Source organism: Sparus aurata, chromosome 22 (genome assembly GCF_900880675.1).
Source record: "Sparus aurata chromosome 22, fSpaAur1.1, whole genome shotgun sequence".
Classification (NCBI taxonomy): Eukaryota; Metazoa; Chordata; class Actinopteri; order Spariformes; family Sparidae; genus Sparus; species Sparus aurata.
Window position 1 is genome coordinate 1,882,023 of NC_044208.1, and position 15,738 is coordinate 1,897,760.

The following is a 15,738-nucleotide window of genomic DNA, read 5'->3' on the forward strand; positions in this document are numbered from 1 at the left end:
GATCACAGTGAGAAACAAAGAAATCATAAATACATTTCTTAAGTTAAATTATAATAAATAACGTAACACAATCATTTATGTTGTTTCCTTCTCGTTGTTTCCCAAGGATGAAGAGATTTCTCAGCTGGAGGCTCAGCTTCACGAATTTACTGACAGAAAAATCTGAATCAGTTTTCTACGGAGAGCCAATCAGCTAATGGCAAAGATTGGCTAGTCAGGCCGCCAGTCAGTGGTCATCCAATCAGATGTGCTCTACAAACAGCACACTCATCACCTTTCTCTTCAATGGTGAATCTCTTTGTCATACTGTCACTGTGAAATGATATGGAGTTTATTGATGTGTATTTATTTTAACACAACCTAACTGAGTCAATATCAGATCTGAGTAATATATATATTGTAATGTAGTATAAAAAATCTTTAATGGTTTTATCTGTTTCTTTGCCTTTTTAACTGATTTGACACAATAACAGGGTTTTTTCCAGCACCATCCCTTTATTTATATAAAGTGATGTCAGAGACTAAAATGCAATTATTTGCATGGCTTGATATACTAAAGCAGAGTAGCCCAGACTGAAACTTAGAGTGTAGAGACCTACACAGACCCAAAGTTCCCCTAACTGACTAACTTCGCACCGTGTCTCTGCCCACTGTGCTTGACTGTGAAAAGTATTTAATAAAAAGGGCTCACACATATTTAAAGAGCATTTTTTAATTTACAACAAAATTGAACTGCATTAACGGTTATTTATGACATAATCTGCCCTCTCATTTTGTTTATTGGCTGGTTTAAGTCAGATTTTAGTAAAACAAAGCAGTAGGTTCCTACATGGGGACTAAAAGACCAAAGCCACTCCCACAGGGTCAGGATGCCATGTTGGAAAAGGATATCAGTCGTGTTCGCTCATTTCTTAAGTGGAACATGTGTGGAAATGTACCACAATGCAAATATTCTGCCACTGACTGATTAACAGGACAGTAAAAATGATGTGGACATGGAGCTGGTGATCCAGTTTGATCAGGAATGTTTAAAGATCTTTAAGGTGAAGAGGGAAGGTCAGTATGACAGATATATCCTGTTGAGTTCTTCATGGATAAGAAGTTGTTCTGCTGGGTTTTGTTGTTGTCCGACAGATGTGTTTGCTTTGTGGAGATAAATGACATTTCATATAAATATGAGTGATTACAATAGTGTCTTCTCCCCAGCGTCACCTCACTGAGCAGCCCCCCGATAGAGAAAAGTATGAAGCGACTGCATTTGCACTGTGACTGGATCGTTGCGGCATCTCAGTTAAATGATGGAGTCATTGGATGGAGACTGACTAAAAAGATTATTTTTGTACCTTGAATTTTTCGGGGGGTTTCTGCTGCTAACTGTTTACATTCCTGTTATCTTCTGAAGCTGCAGAATGTGAGCAGGTATTACTCTGCGATTTACATATTTTAATGAAGGTTTGCTTTTCATTCATTATATATGTTGCTTGGTTTTTCAGTCACTGTCGTCACCAGCTGACACTGAATAAAGTTTTTGTACTCGACTACTATGTAATTTGTAGTCAAGTGTTTACCAGTGTAACCTTTTCTGAGCTGTGTGTGTGAAGAACAATAATAATATGCTAACACTTGACAAAGACAATTTTAATTTAGTAATGAATCTCATATACAGAAAAACAAACATAGCACCAGCAGTGGTGAAGCTGGCAGGAGCTTTTTAAGAATATATGGGAATGCTTTTCAGCAGCTTCCTCACTAAACATTTCACCATTAAACATCAAAAAAAAAAAAAAATGGGACCACACAACAGAAACTCAAAGATAGAGTTTTCAAACTATTTGAAATACTTTTTTCCACACTTAAACTAAACTAAAGCAGCACATTGCATTCAACAAAGAAAGAAGTTTGGCCCCATCTGTAATTTGACTTTGAGATCTTAAGTTTGTTGTTAATTATGCAACAGAGATCTAATGATGTGACTAAGAATTCTAATTCTGAGGGCTTTTCAATAATTATACAACAATACATTGGTAAGTAATGAGAGGTAAATGCCCGTCTCTTCAAGTGGACACCATGGGACCTAGTTTAAGAAAATCTATGTGATGTAGTTACTGCTTAAAGACAAATGGTCCTTTGAGCTGTTTGAATTGTGCCAGGAACTACACCTGATGTTTATCAACTGAGATCATTTTCCAACTTGACAAAAGCTGCTTCTGTATATTAGCAGCTCACCACACTGACCAAATCTCCTTTCACAGAACTGCAGTTGTCCATATGAGCAGACTTCATCTTTTTAATGCCCTGAGCCCAGTTGGCTCCATGTTGGTGTTGGTGACGTGAGTTGAGTGAGACGATGAAGTTCACTGAGCGCTTTAACCCTAAACCAGATGATACTTAACCTATGACTAACTGAGGCTTTCACTTTTTAAACAACATACACACATCACAACATAATCACATGCGTGATTTACGGCAGTTAAAATAGGAACCAAACATTATTTGTCTCCTCACTACTGTACTCACTCTTTCTGAAATAAGGTCCCATGGGACACAGTGGCGTCGCCTCTCTATGATGAGATTTTTGGTAAACGTAGAGATGCAAAATCATAATAATGACAAAACTATCAGGTCATTATAAAGAAGTGTCTTGTTCTGTCATAACTGCAGAAGTCTTTTTTCCTTGTTGCGTGCAATGCTTCAGTATGAATGAGCCCTCCATCTGCAGGAAACTCCTCTCCATCACATCACTCATCAACCCCTCACCCTGGTCTCTTGATTACCCATCAGTCTGAGGCTGAGTTTGACAGCAGTAGTATGGGTCAAGATCACACACATGACTTAAGTCCAGGGTTAGGTAGCAGTTGTCACATGTCCCACCAACCCTGCTGCCAGCTCAGTCCTTGGCATCTCCCACTCCGTCAGCGTTGATAGCAAACATGGCCTCAGCCTCTGGCAGGCATGGCGAGTCGTAGATTTTACAGATCCTTGTCTCACCTCGGCCTTTCCTCAGGTACAGACTGCACAGAAAAGACCAGGTGGAACAAAATGACACCAGCTGATATGTAGTGTGCTCTGCCTCAAACCCCACTGCAATAAAAGCACACCCTGATTCACTCACCGTGTGGTGGAGGCATGAGCCATAATGTTGCCTCCAATTGGTTTCTTGGGGTCTGCAGAAAACATGGCAGCCCCATCCACCTGTGCTACCACCTGGTTGGTTATCACCACGGCAACACCAAACTGTTGACAGGATTGAGTTACATTAGAGTGAATAAAGTCTATGACGGATACTGTGAGCTGTTGATGTGTCAGAGCAGATGCCCACCTCGTCTGCCAGCCGGAGCAGCATGCGCAGGAAGCGGCCCAGGTGTCCCTGTCTGGCCGACAGCTCGCCTCGACCCGAGTAGTCTGTTCTGTATAGAGCTGTGGCACTGTCCACTATCAGCAGAGCATACCTGACACACAAAGAGAAATAGAGAGTGTGTGTGTGTGTGTGTGTGTGTGTGTGTGTCCATCATTTATGCCGACTGTCACACTGACGCAGGATTAAAATGAACATCCATGAGTTGAAAGTCAAAGTGAACTGTGTGTAACCCAGTGTTTTCGTCCAGCCTGGCAGAAGCGGAATCATACTGTCATACTGAGCTGTTGATGATTACTCCACATGTTCTGTTTGTGTCCAAACAAACAGAAACTCCACAGTTTGTAAGTTTCCACACAACAGCATGTCAAATACAGGTTGATATTGTTTGAGCACTAACTAACCTGGACTCGGCCATCATGGCAGAAGCTTGGTACAGCAGCTGGGTCTGATGGTCTGTGTTGAAGGCTCGGGCATATGCCACGTTGTCCAGAACGTCACTGCCCACCAGTCCATACCTGCAGTGAGACAGTGGTTCTGTGAATCCATCTGTTTCCTTCTAAAGATGAGGCCAGGCACAGACAGTATGGCATTATACAAAATGGCCACCACTGATGCATGACATCAACCCCAAATCTCAATTTGCCTCAACTTTCTAAATGTTTTAACCTTCACATTTTATGTTTCACATAATTCCTTAAGGTGGGATGACAGAACCAGAACCTTTGATGTCTGGCTCCATCAGAATGGTATACCTCAGAGCTCATCACTTCTTTTTATCTCAGCTATTCTGACAGCGGCTTAAGAAAACTGGGCTTATCACAAGATCTTTTGAGATAATCCTTTCTATTGCTTTTTTAATTTCTTCACAAAAAGCTTTGACCTTATTCATAGGTATGATTGACGAAGGACAAAAAAGCAGGAAAATATACAGCTCCACTTTGTCTCTCTTTACATTTTTTTGTCCCGTTGTTGGCTTCAGCTAAGAAAGAAATAGTTCAAAAAATGAAAAATAACCCTTTAAATGGTGACTACGGGTGAGATTTTTGAAAACAAATTCATTTTCAGAATCAGAATCTAAGACATGAGACAAAATAGTGTAGAAGTTGATATTGCTGCTTGAAAATGTGTTAACCTCTTGAGCATTAGAGCATTTTTTTTACCATTATTTTCTTTATTGTTATATATTAGAAATCAGTATTGGAAATCATAATTCATGCATATTAATATTCATATAAAATAGAGGAATCACTAGAGTACAATAAAAAAAGTGTGTCTTATTCATCCAGTTTACCAATATAATCTGCTGCTGGTTTGGAGTCACTGGGTCACATGATATGGAAGATATTGAAAAAACTGCAATTATTTCATATTAATATATTTATGCTAAGTAATTTAATGACGGTCCCTAAATCAGTTTCCAGCGATTCAGTGCGAGGCTCTGGAGGTGAGCTAACTGTCCTCCTGCTGCTGACACTGGGAAAACCTGAGTAAAGTTGCGGCTGGACCCGAGTGAATATCCGCCGAATATCCAACCTAAAACTAACTTCTCCCCGGTTCGATGAGTGGCCTGTTGCAGCCTTTTAATAATATGACAGGGATTTCAGTCACTTAACTTAAACGGTGACTTGTAGAAATTATATTAATAGCAGTAATGACAATAATAATCGATTTCAAGATAACTTAAGAGTGTAGTGCTTTCACTGTGTGCAACTTCAATTTGCCATTCGCCTGAGATATTAAACCTACAGAAATAATGTCAGCAAAATTTTGTGGTGGCGCTGAAAAGCCAGCTGCAGAATGCATATAGGAGAAACACTGACACATCAGATAACCTTCCGCAATGATTGCAGGCTCTTTGGTGGAGCTCTGCTTTGAATGAAGTTCCATCATGACAAATGAATGGACGACTTTCGGAGTGACATGAAGACATGAATCAGAGGCACAAAATACATTGACAGCGGTGGCCGGTCATTATGTTTACCAATAACCGTCCCGTGCTTTGCACCCCCCCCCCCCCTCGTAAAAACAAAACAAAAACGGATTTACATGATTTACGAGAGCCTCATTTTCAGGTCGGTAAAGCCGGATTTCTGGATTTATCCAGAGGAATCACACCCCTGCTTACTGCATTGCCACACACACTGGAATAGCGTCCCCTTTTCCTTCATACATTTTATACATATATCACACCAGCTAAATAAAATAAATATAGTAATATTCCTGATCTAAGTTCTCATTGTCCATTTATACTGTAACAGTCTCAATCTAGTGTTGATTGATTGGGAGTGAGCCTTTGTGCATATTGATCCCCAGTCCTCTGGGGGGGATCTCTTTTCCCAGATCTTTTTTTTACAATCTGAATTTCCTGATGAGTTAGACACTAATACATCATACAGCTCTGAAAGAGCACCTTTGCTTAAACTGTCCTTAGACATCAATTTTCCTAAGCTGGATGTTAAAGGTTTGGTTATAAGACCATTTTGACTTGTCCTGATAAAAGCTCTAAGTTGGAGAAATTATTATTATTTTTCTTTTTTATCTATGTCATACTCATGTTTAATTTCTTCAAATGACATCATATTATCTGAATTGGGTAAATACAAGTCCTGAATCTATTGTTGGGCTTCCCTGGTTTTGGCAGTAATGTTATTAACGCACCAGTCATTGTTTTGGGTAAACTACCATTACAAAATGCTTCCAAAACCATTTCTAATAATGGTTTAAGTAATTCTGTTTTAAATTTTTTATACAGGTCTATTGGGATTCCGTCTGGTCCTTCTGCTTTTCCGGCTTTCATGCCGTCAAAAGTGATGCTTATTTCCTCTTCCTTGAGATCCTGAGTTCCTTGCCTCTAGCATCTCTGCAAATTCTTCAGAAATAGTTGGAATATTCAGCTTATCCAGAAATGTCTTTTGGGCCTGGGGGTCTTATTTGATTTGGGATTTATATAGATTTTTTTTAGTATTCCCTAAATTCCCTGTTTATTTCAGCAGGGTCTATTATTGTATCGCCATTATTGTTGATAATTGAAGTAATGTTTTTCCTCATTTCTAACTGATCTGCCAGGCTAGAAGCTTGCCGGGTTTTCCCCTTGCTCGTAGAATGTTTGGTTCAGCCTACGCATACTGGATGCTGCCCTAGCTGCCGATAATTTATTATATTCTGCTCTTAAGAGCAACAAATCTTTTTTTGCTTCTGGGGTTTTTTCCTAAATACCTGCTCTTGAAAATGGATGTCACGAGAACCGATACTTGCGATACCTTCCTGAAATGTCAAAAGACAGAAGATGCCCATATTTTCAAGTACCGCTCGCACCGATTTCAGTGTTAGAATCGTGCCGCTTCTCCTCCGGAACTGATAGGGGCACTATACGCCTCAGAAGGTTCCAGTCGATACTTACATTCAGAAGTAGTATGTCACGAACAAGTGGAACTACACATGGCAGACATAACAAAAATCATCTGTGGAAGATGGCAACAGCAAGAGCCCCACTGCGACTTGTTGATAAAAAAGGCACAAATAGTCATGTATGGAAGTACTTGACCGTGGCGTTATCATTAAGCCACAGAAGCCATTATGCAAACGATGCTACCGTGGTCTTCAGACCAAGGGAGGTAATACTTCCAATTTAGCAAAGCACCTGAAAGACCGTCATCCGGATTTGTTTAAAGAATTCATGGTGAGGCCTGATTCATGTTAACAACATCCAAAGGATGAACGTTTTCTGTTTTGTTTTGTTTTTTAATCTGTCATACTGAAATACACGTTACATGATGTTTGGGATGGTGGGCACATTTTTTATGGCTTATGTTACATGCATAGCTTATGCTGTAGTTTTAACATTAGCCTAGCACTAACGTTATAGCACTAGCCACTTCGTAGTAATGCAGCCTCAGTTAGAGGGGAAAGCAAGAGAGCATGGATCTTGCAAGCAATTGGTTTGTCAAAACATTATCCCCTCAAAAAACATTTTTTTACGATGTAAAAGATGATTTGCGAGTGACAGAGCTGCAATTTCGCCGTGACCACACTGAACGTTGCTTCCTATTGATAATTGGATAGTACATTAGGAGTTAAATTTGCAATTGAAAACAGGTGCTGTGCTGCTGTCCCCTACCTGGCTTTTTAAAAAATCATTAGACAGCCCTTATATTAATGTTTTAAAATGAACTGCCTGCCACCACCTGTCTGTGACTTCAAATGACTGCATCTACTATTAGGTGTGTTTGTGTGCGTGCGGGCTGGAGCCGATGTGAAGGGCAGGCAGGTGCTTGTGCTTTATACCTGTACTTTTTCTTTGATATTTTTCAAATATTTTTATAAAGAAATTCATGTTACCGTGGTATCGAAACTGGCATCGAGAATCGTGTAATTTTACTGGTATTGGCACAGACTACTGAATTTTTGGTATCGTAACACCCCTTCTCTTGAAGAATTTGTATTCTGGATTCTAGTTGCTGTTGTTTCTGGCGTAACTCCCTAGATTTGGATGAAGTATAACTTATTACATGTCCCCTCAAGAAGGCTTTAAAAGCATCCCATTTTACACATGCTGTTGTTTGTGTTGTGTTATCCTTAAAATAATTATCTATTTCTGTTCCCATGTACTTAACAAAATCAGCATCTTGTAACCATTTCTGACTCAGAGTCCATCTAGGTGGATCTCTAATAAGGTTCCCATCTGTGTATATCATACAGCACAGTCCGTGGTCTGATATCAATATACTGCCATAGGATCAATCCTGTATTTTTGAAACTAATGATGCAGAGATTATAAAGTAGTCTATCCGTGAGTATGTCTGATAAGTATTTGAGTGACAGGAGTAGGCAACATCATAAGGTTTCAAGTGTCTCCAGATGTCTAACAGATTTAACTCTTTAATGAAATGACGGATGGTTGTTCTACTTCTATTATGAGTTCGATCAATACCTGTAGGTCTGTCCCTGACTGGATCTAGTGCACAGTTCCTATCCCCAGCAATTATATAGGGAGGGATGTGTGAGAAATAGATTTGTAAAAAAGCTGGGTTCATCTGTATTGGGGCCGGATATCTCTCTATAAAAGCAAGGAATCTCTGTCTGTCTGTCTCTGTGTGCGTGTGCGTGTGTCTCAAATATCTCTGCGGATTATATATTTATTTAGATATTTCCTAAATGCTTTACAAATTCCACAAGCATTGTCACACACCACTGCCACCACAGTCACGTGCGCACCACAGCTAATCACTGCACACCTTAGCTATGTGCGCACCAGAGCCAATCACTGCAGAGTGTATAGTTAGTGTGTTATGTAGTGTTTGGTGTAGTGTGTTTAGTGTGTAGGGGAGTCGTTTTTTTTGTTTAATGAGTCAAATCAATGACGAAAAGCTGAATGTGGAGCAGGCAGTGCAGCTCTTCATTCAGCTGGAAGAGGCACAGGCAGACCTGAGCATTGTCTGCATTTAAATGTAAATAGTTACATATAACTTTGTAAATTTTTTAAATGTATGCACATATTTAGCAAACAACAATTTATATTTGCATTATAAGTAATCAAAAATGGTTTGTTAAACTTATTTGTAGTTTTCACAGTAAATTTTTTTTTTACTTTTTCTACTCGGATTTTATGTTTTTTTTTTGTGATTTTAGATCCATTGTGTTAATACAGTATGTCAAAATAAAAAATAACTGTACAGTCACACATGTGAGGTTGTGCTCAAAATAATGACACCAAGGAAATAGTTTTTAAGGTGAAATATAATGGCAAAATCAAAAATAGCCAAAAACGGCCAATTATACCTTGGAATATCGGATTTCACAACAAACCTAAATATCCCTGACGTCCCACCTTCAAACACAGCCTCATTTGGCCATCCATAAAAAAGCTACTTAACCTCCCACTTCTCTATCTATCTATCTATCATCTATATCTCCATCTCTCTATCTATATCTCTATATCTCTATCTATCTATCTCTCTATCTATCTATCGCTCTATCTCTCTCTATCTCTCTATCTCTCTATATCTCTATCTATCTATCTATCATCTATATCTCCATCTCTCTATCTATATCTCTATATCTCTATCTATCTATCTCTCTATCTCTCTCTATCTCTCTCTATCTCTCTATCTCTCTATCTATCTATATCTCTATCTCTCTTTCTATCTATCTATATCTATAGATATAAATATAGATAGATATCTATATCTATATATCTATCTCTATATATACACATACATTTTTCTCACGGGCACTGCACTAGTATTAACCAAATTCAAGTTTACTGAGAGCAGCGATCCCTGGACGATCAGATATCTACCAAATTTATCCTCGATTACATTAGAAACCTGAAAGGGCACAGATTGATTGATTAGTGTCACAGCTCCCCTTGCCTGTGTTGTAAATTAGGGGTGTGCCAAAATATCGATACTACGATATATCGCGATATTTCGTCTTGAGGTAAATTATCGATACACTGGTGCCAAATATCGATATTTAAAAATGTAAAAAATAAAAAAAAATTTAAAAAAAATTTTTTTTTTTGGCCCTCCACCACCACCCCTTTTCGGAGGACAGCTTTATCTTTACTCAAACATAGGTATACACGCAAATAAAATAAAAAAAAATGGTTTAAGTAGCTCTGAAAGCCACATATAGATATTTAATGATAGTTGTAGTCAGTGTGTGTGTTAAGAAGAGACACTGTGCAATATACTCTGTTTACTTGGCTGTCATTCATGTGAAATTGATTGACAATGTTTTGTAATTCCTGTGAAATGGATTCAGTGCAGTCAATAAATTCTGAAGTTCTTTTTTTTTTTTCAAATATGTTTTATTGAGCAACAACCATACAAAGTGTACACAATGTGAAACAATGCTTAAAAATATGAAACAGTACTCACATTTGTTGCCATGTGGTATACCAAAAAGGGCAGACAAAGGATGTGGGTTTGTTACACCATCGTAGGCCGTATGAAGAGTGCCAAATATTTTAGACCAAAAGTCTGCTAGTTTTGGACATGACCAAAACATGTGAATGAGGTCTGCAGGAGATTGGTTGCACCTATTACAAGCATCTGCAACATTGGTGTAGAACTTGGACAATCTGTGGTTAGTGTAGTAAATCCTATGTATTAGTTTACATTGAATCAGCCCTCCCACAGATGGAGGAATCATGGGCTAACTCAAGAATATGGTCCCATTGGTGTTCTTCAATATGCCCCAAGTCCTGCTCCCATAAGTCTCTGGTTTTTTGGGGGAAATTAAAAGAAGTGGAATCGAGGGCTTTGCAGATATAAGAAATAGCCCCCCTCTGATTGGGGTTTACTTTTTGAGAAGCGTGTCTACCAAAGTCTCTGGGGGGAGATTTGGAAAATCAGGGTAGTTTCTTTGTACAAAATGCCTAATTTGAAAGAAGCAAAACAGGTGAGCAGATGGAAGTTGAAATTTGTCATAGAGGTCTTTAATAGCCGTGATACCTCTGTCACTCCAGAGTTGAAAGGCAGAATCCATAATAGATGGTTTGAAACTATGATTGTGGGATACTGGAGCATGGACAGAGGAATGTTGCAGGCTAAAATGCTTTCTGAATTGCTTCCATATTTTAAACGATTGAATGACTACAGGGTTACCGCTAATGTCAGTAGCTGACATTGGAAGCTGGGAACCATGACTGTAATGAGGACTTGGAGGAAGAGAGTTCTACTTGGACCCAGGCTGGCTGATTGGCAGTAGTTTCGGCTGTCCAGTATAGGAGTTTTTGAATGTTAGCTGCCCAGTAATAATGTAGAAAATTGGGGAGGGCTAGCCCCCCAGACCGTTTAGGGAGCTGCAATATATTTTTCCACATGCGCACTGGATTATTGCCCCAAAGAAAGTGTGAGATTAATTTATCTACTTTGGCAAAGAACTTCTTTGAGATAAGTACAGGGATATGTTGAAATAGGTAAAGAAACTTTGGGAGGATGGTCATTTTGATTAGGTTAACCCTGCCAGCTAGGGAGAGGGGCAGAGTAGACCATCTGTTGAAGTCTTCCTCAACTTTTTTAAGCAAAGGGACAAAATTGCTGTTGAAAGTGTTTGCCAAGGACCCAGTAATAAAAATACCCAAATATTTGAAACCTTGGGCCACCCATTTAAAAGGGGCTACATGGTTTGACAATTTACCTACCAAGTTGTTGATTGCGAATAACTCACTCTTCTCAAAATTTAGTTTATAGCCTGACAGTTGGCCAAATTGTTTTAAGATTTCTAAAATTACAGGGAGAGAGGTAGAAGGGTTGGACACATATAGAAGCAAGTTGTCCGCGTACAGTGATAGCTTGTGTACTGTTCCTTGACGTAAAATCCCCTCAAAATTTTTCTCAGATCTTAGCCAGATAGCCAAAGGCTCAATGGCTATGGCAAACAGTAAAGGGGACAGTGGACACCCTTGTCTTGTGCCACGGTGAAGTGGAAAAGAGGGTGAGAGCACATTGTTTGTTTGTACAGATGCTGCTGGGGATGAATATAACAACTTTACCCATGATATAAAACCTGAACCCAAACCAAATCTATCCATCATCTCAAAAAGAAACTCCCACTCCACCCTGTCAAAAGCTTTCTCAGCGTCCAGCGACACCACTATCTCAGGGGTGCTGGAGCTAGGCATGGTCAGAATGTTTAGGAGTCTCCTGGTGTTGTGAAATGAGTGCCTCCCCAGCATGAAGTCTGTTTGATCTGCTGAAATGATCCCTGGCAGGACCGTCTGAAGACGGAGGGCTAAAACCTTAGCAAGAACTTTGTAATCCACATTTAATAATGATATGGGTCTGAAGCTACTACAAAGTAAGGGGTCCTTGTCCTTCTTTAGGAGAAGAGTAATTGTGGCATTGGTCAAGGTTGGAGGAAGTCGGCCAAGTGACAAAGCCTCATTATACATGTCGCTTAGAGCTGTAGAGAGAAGTGGGGCAAATTTCTTAAAAAATTCTACTGTGAATCCATCTGGACCGGGTGATTTTCCACTCTGCAATGTGGTTATCGCCCTCATGATCTCAGTAGTGGAGATTGGTTCAGCTAAATTCTCTACAAGCTCCTGATCCACTTTAGGAAACTCGATGGTGCTTAACACACTTGCTGAACTGGTGTTAGGGTGGCTGGAGGCATATAGATCAGAGTAAAATTTAGAGAATGTTTCATTTATAAGCTTCGGGTCAGTGGTGGTGGCACCTGAAGAAGATTTAATACTAGGAATGAACCCAGATGCTGCTGCAGCTCTGGCTTGCTGGGCAAGGAGTTTACCAGCTTTGTCCCCTGACTCAAAGATTCTTTGTCTCGAATTGAGCAATTGCATTTCTGCATCATTTGAGGTTAAAAGGTTGAACTCTGTTTGATATTGTAGACGCTTTTTATAAAGTGAAGGGTCTGGATTATTTGCATAGCTATCATCAATTTCCAGAATCTTTTGTGCTAGCTCAGTTTGACTTGACATGGCAATTTTTCTGAGGTGGGCTGTGTAGGAAATTATATGGCCTCTTAAATATGCCTTGAAGGACTCCCATAAGGTGCCCCTCAACACATCTGGTTTGTCATTCATTTCGAAAAATAGTTCAATGTTTGATCTTAAGGAGTCCACCAAAAGGTCATTGGCGAGCAAATTTGAGTTAAATCTCCATGGTTTGAAAGAACGATTGTGATTGGGGAAGTTTATGTCTAGTGACGTGGGGGCATGATCTGAGATCACAATACTATGGTAATCGCATGAGAGAACATTCGAAAGCAGTCTGTTATCTAAAAGAAAAAAATCTATTCGAGAATAGGTGTGGTGGACATGTGAGAAGAAAGAAAAAGATTTTTTTTCAGGGAATTTACGCCTCCATGGATCAGACACGCCCAGCTCTTCTGCAAAAGACGCAAGTAACTTAGCAGACTTCGTGAGGGAGTGCTGTCTATTGGAAGATCTGTCCAAATCAGCGTTTTGCACAAAGTTGAAATCCCCCCCAATGATAATGTGGTATGTTTCAACATTGGGAATAGAAGTGAAGATCCTTGAGATAAAGTGTTCATCATCCCAATAGGTGCATAGATGCTAGCTAGGATAACTTTGGTGTGACATAGTGTCCCTGACACAATAACAAACCGGCCAGTTGAGTCCGCAATAACATCCTCTGCCTCAAATAGAATATTATTTTGGATCAATATGGCTGCACCCCTGGCTCTTGCACTAAATTTTGAGTGATATAATTGGCTGAACCTACTCCTTCTGATGCGCGTAGTCTCACCACTATGTAAATGGGTCTCCTGCAGGAATACTATATCTCCTTTCAGATCTTGGAGATGAGAAATAATCTTATTTATCTTAGTAGGTTGGTTTGCCCCCTTGACATTCCATGATATGAAGCGAATATTATTCATTGTGTGTCTACTTTCCATCAAGGCAAAAGTGAGTTAAGGTTATACAGTGTAATATATGAGTAGTAAATTTGACAGCGAGAAGAAAAAAACAGAAACCCCCCCCCCCCCAAAAAAACCCAAACAACAACAAAAGAGAAAAACAAAAAACAACCAAACAGGTGTTTGTAAGTAAAAGGAGAAGAGCCATGTAGCACCCCCCACCCCGCAAGCATCCCCACTTCAGACACAGATGTGCCCTGTAGCCTAAGCTTACTTATCAAAATTCTCCCGGAGCTCCGTTCCCTTTTAACCTCCCACCCCGCCACACAGTCATAAGAACAAGTGGTTTAACTTTTTTTCCTCTCTCTTTTCAAAACACCTCAGAACAGCGGTTTAGCTTTTTTTTTTTCTTCTTCTTCTTTTTTTTAACTTTAACAGTTCGTGCCAGCGCAGTGAGCTAAGTAGTCGGTACAGACCAGAAAAATGAAAAACGTTTCACTACAACTCACACCAAAACTCGCACTGACCTGTGCTCCCAGCATAGCCCACATTACACATAGTCCATACATTACATAGCCCATGGCCATGTTTACTTCAAACAAGGGTTACAGTTAAGATATGAGTTAAATTGAAATTAGACAAGGGTATGTATCAACGAAGTATCACACAGAAACAAAAAGAGTCTACCTGTAACCCCATCAGACCGTTTGAGATCATAATTTAGTATAGGCTAGCTGTTAGTCAAATTTGTCCATTTGAGTAGAGGAAAACGCATGCCAGGAAAAAAATAAATAAATAAAAATGAGTAGAAATAAGAGTAACCTGAATAGCAAATTGCCTCTTGTTCAGATCAGTCATCATTCGCCATCAAAGATCCAGATTTCTGGTATGATGCCAAGAACTGCTGAGCTTCCTTCACCGAAAAGAGGCGCCGTCTCTCCCCATCATCGGCCCTGATGAACAGTCGCACTGGATACAGTAGAGAAGGCCTGAGCTTGAAAGTGAACAGCTGGCGCATGACTTCTTTATACTCAGCTCGCTGGTCCATCACTTCAGGACAGTAGTCTTCGTATAAGTACACCAACTTGCCATCATATTTTAGGTCATCTCGCTTCTTGCGGGCAGCACGAATTACCATATCCTTGGTCTGAAATTTGTGGAAGCAAATGATCACAGCCCTAGGTTTATCTCCGTCCGCTGGTTTGGGTCTCAGCGCACGGTGAGCCCTATCAAGCTCTGGGGGAGAAGTCAGCACATTTTTGCCCAGTATATCCACCAGGAGGTTAGAGAAAAATATTGTTGGTCGTGTTCCCTTGACAGATTCGGGTACTCCAATGAGACGCATGTTGCACCGTCTGCTTCTCCCCTCCAGATCGGTCACCTTGGCTTTCAGTTTAGCGTTGTCATCAGCCATGTTGGCTAGCTGAGATTCCAGTGACTGCAGTTGGTTCAGCCCAGCCCAGTCCAGCCAGTCTAATTTGGCGTCAATGGCAGCGAGTTTGTTTTCAAATCTGATGGACAGTGAGTCAGGCTTCGTTAGCAAGTCTGCCCGCAGTTCAGCTAGCATGCTAGCTAAAGTAGCATTGTCGATGGCAGAGTCCGGCGAAGCAGGTTCTTTCTTTGAATGTTTAGTTGTTTTAGACATATTGGCTGGTTAAGACTGTCAAACTACTGTTTAAAAAGCAGTCGTAGCAAGGTTAAGATTGATCCGACTGAATAATACTGAAAATAGAGACTGTGTGGCAGGAGCCTGGAAAAACACCACTACTCCATTCCGCTCGCCAACCAGAAGTCAATTATGAATTTCTTCAGTGACACAGATATCGTGATGTATCTACACAGTGCTCCTTTAAATTCCAGGAACTACATGGATTTGACACTCTACATCTGACTGCCACTACTGTCCAGTGCCCAGGCAAAATACCCTATTCCAACATCAGATCATTTTTAGAAACTGCTCTGATCTGTGAGGGTTGGAGAGAAACAGTCACATCTTCTCTGTGATGACTCACCGTTCAGCGACAGCCAGG

General features: G+C 40.1%; 2 protein-coding genes across 2 annotated transcripts in view; one reads left to right on the forward strand and one right to left on the reverse strand.

Moving 5' to 3' along the window:
- rmdn3 (regulator of microtubule dynamics 3) overlaps positions 1-1,538 on the forward strand; it is a 49,968-nt gene extending 48,430 nt beyond the window's left edge. The window contains exon 12 of the mRNA XM_030405040.1: positions 107-1,538. Coding sequence (XP_030260900.1) covers positions 107-166 — 60 coding nt within the window. The 3' untranslated portion in view covers positions 167-1,538. The remainder of the gene's footprint in view (positions 1-106) is intronic.
- Positions 1,539-1,623: 85 nt separating this feature from the next.
- rad51 (RAD51 recombinase) overlaps positions 1,624-15,738 on the reverse strand; it is a 28,112-nt gene continuing 13,997 nt past the window's right edge. The window contains exons 7-11 of the mRNA XM_030405041.1: positions 15,721-15,738; positions 3,760-3,873; positions 3,320-3,449; positions 3,113-3,234; positions 1,624-3,011 (exon numbers count right to left, since the gene is read on the reverse strand). The exon at positions 15,721-15,738 is cut by the window's right edge and continues 77 nt beyond it. Coding sequence (XP_030260901.1) covers positions 2,888-3,011; positions 3,113-3,234; positions 3,320-3,449; positions 3,760-3,873; positions 15,721-15,738 — 508 coding nt within the window. The 3' untranslated portion in view covers positions 1,624-2,887. The remainder of the gene's footprint in view (positions 3,012-3,112; positions 3,235-3,319; positions 3,450-3,759; positions 3,874-15,720) is intronic.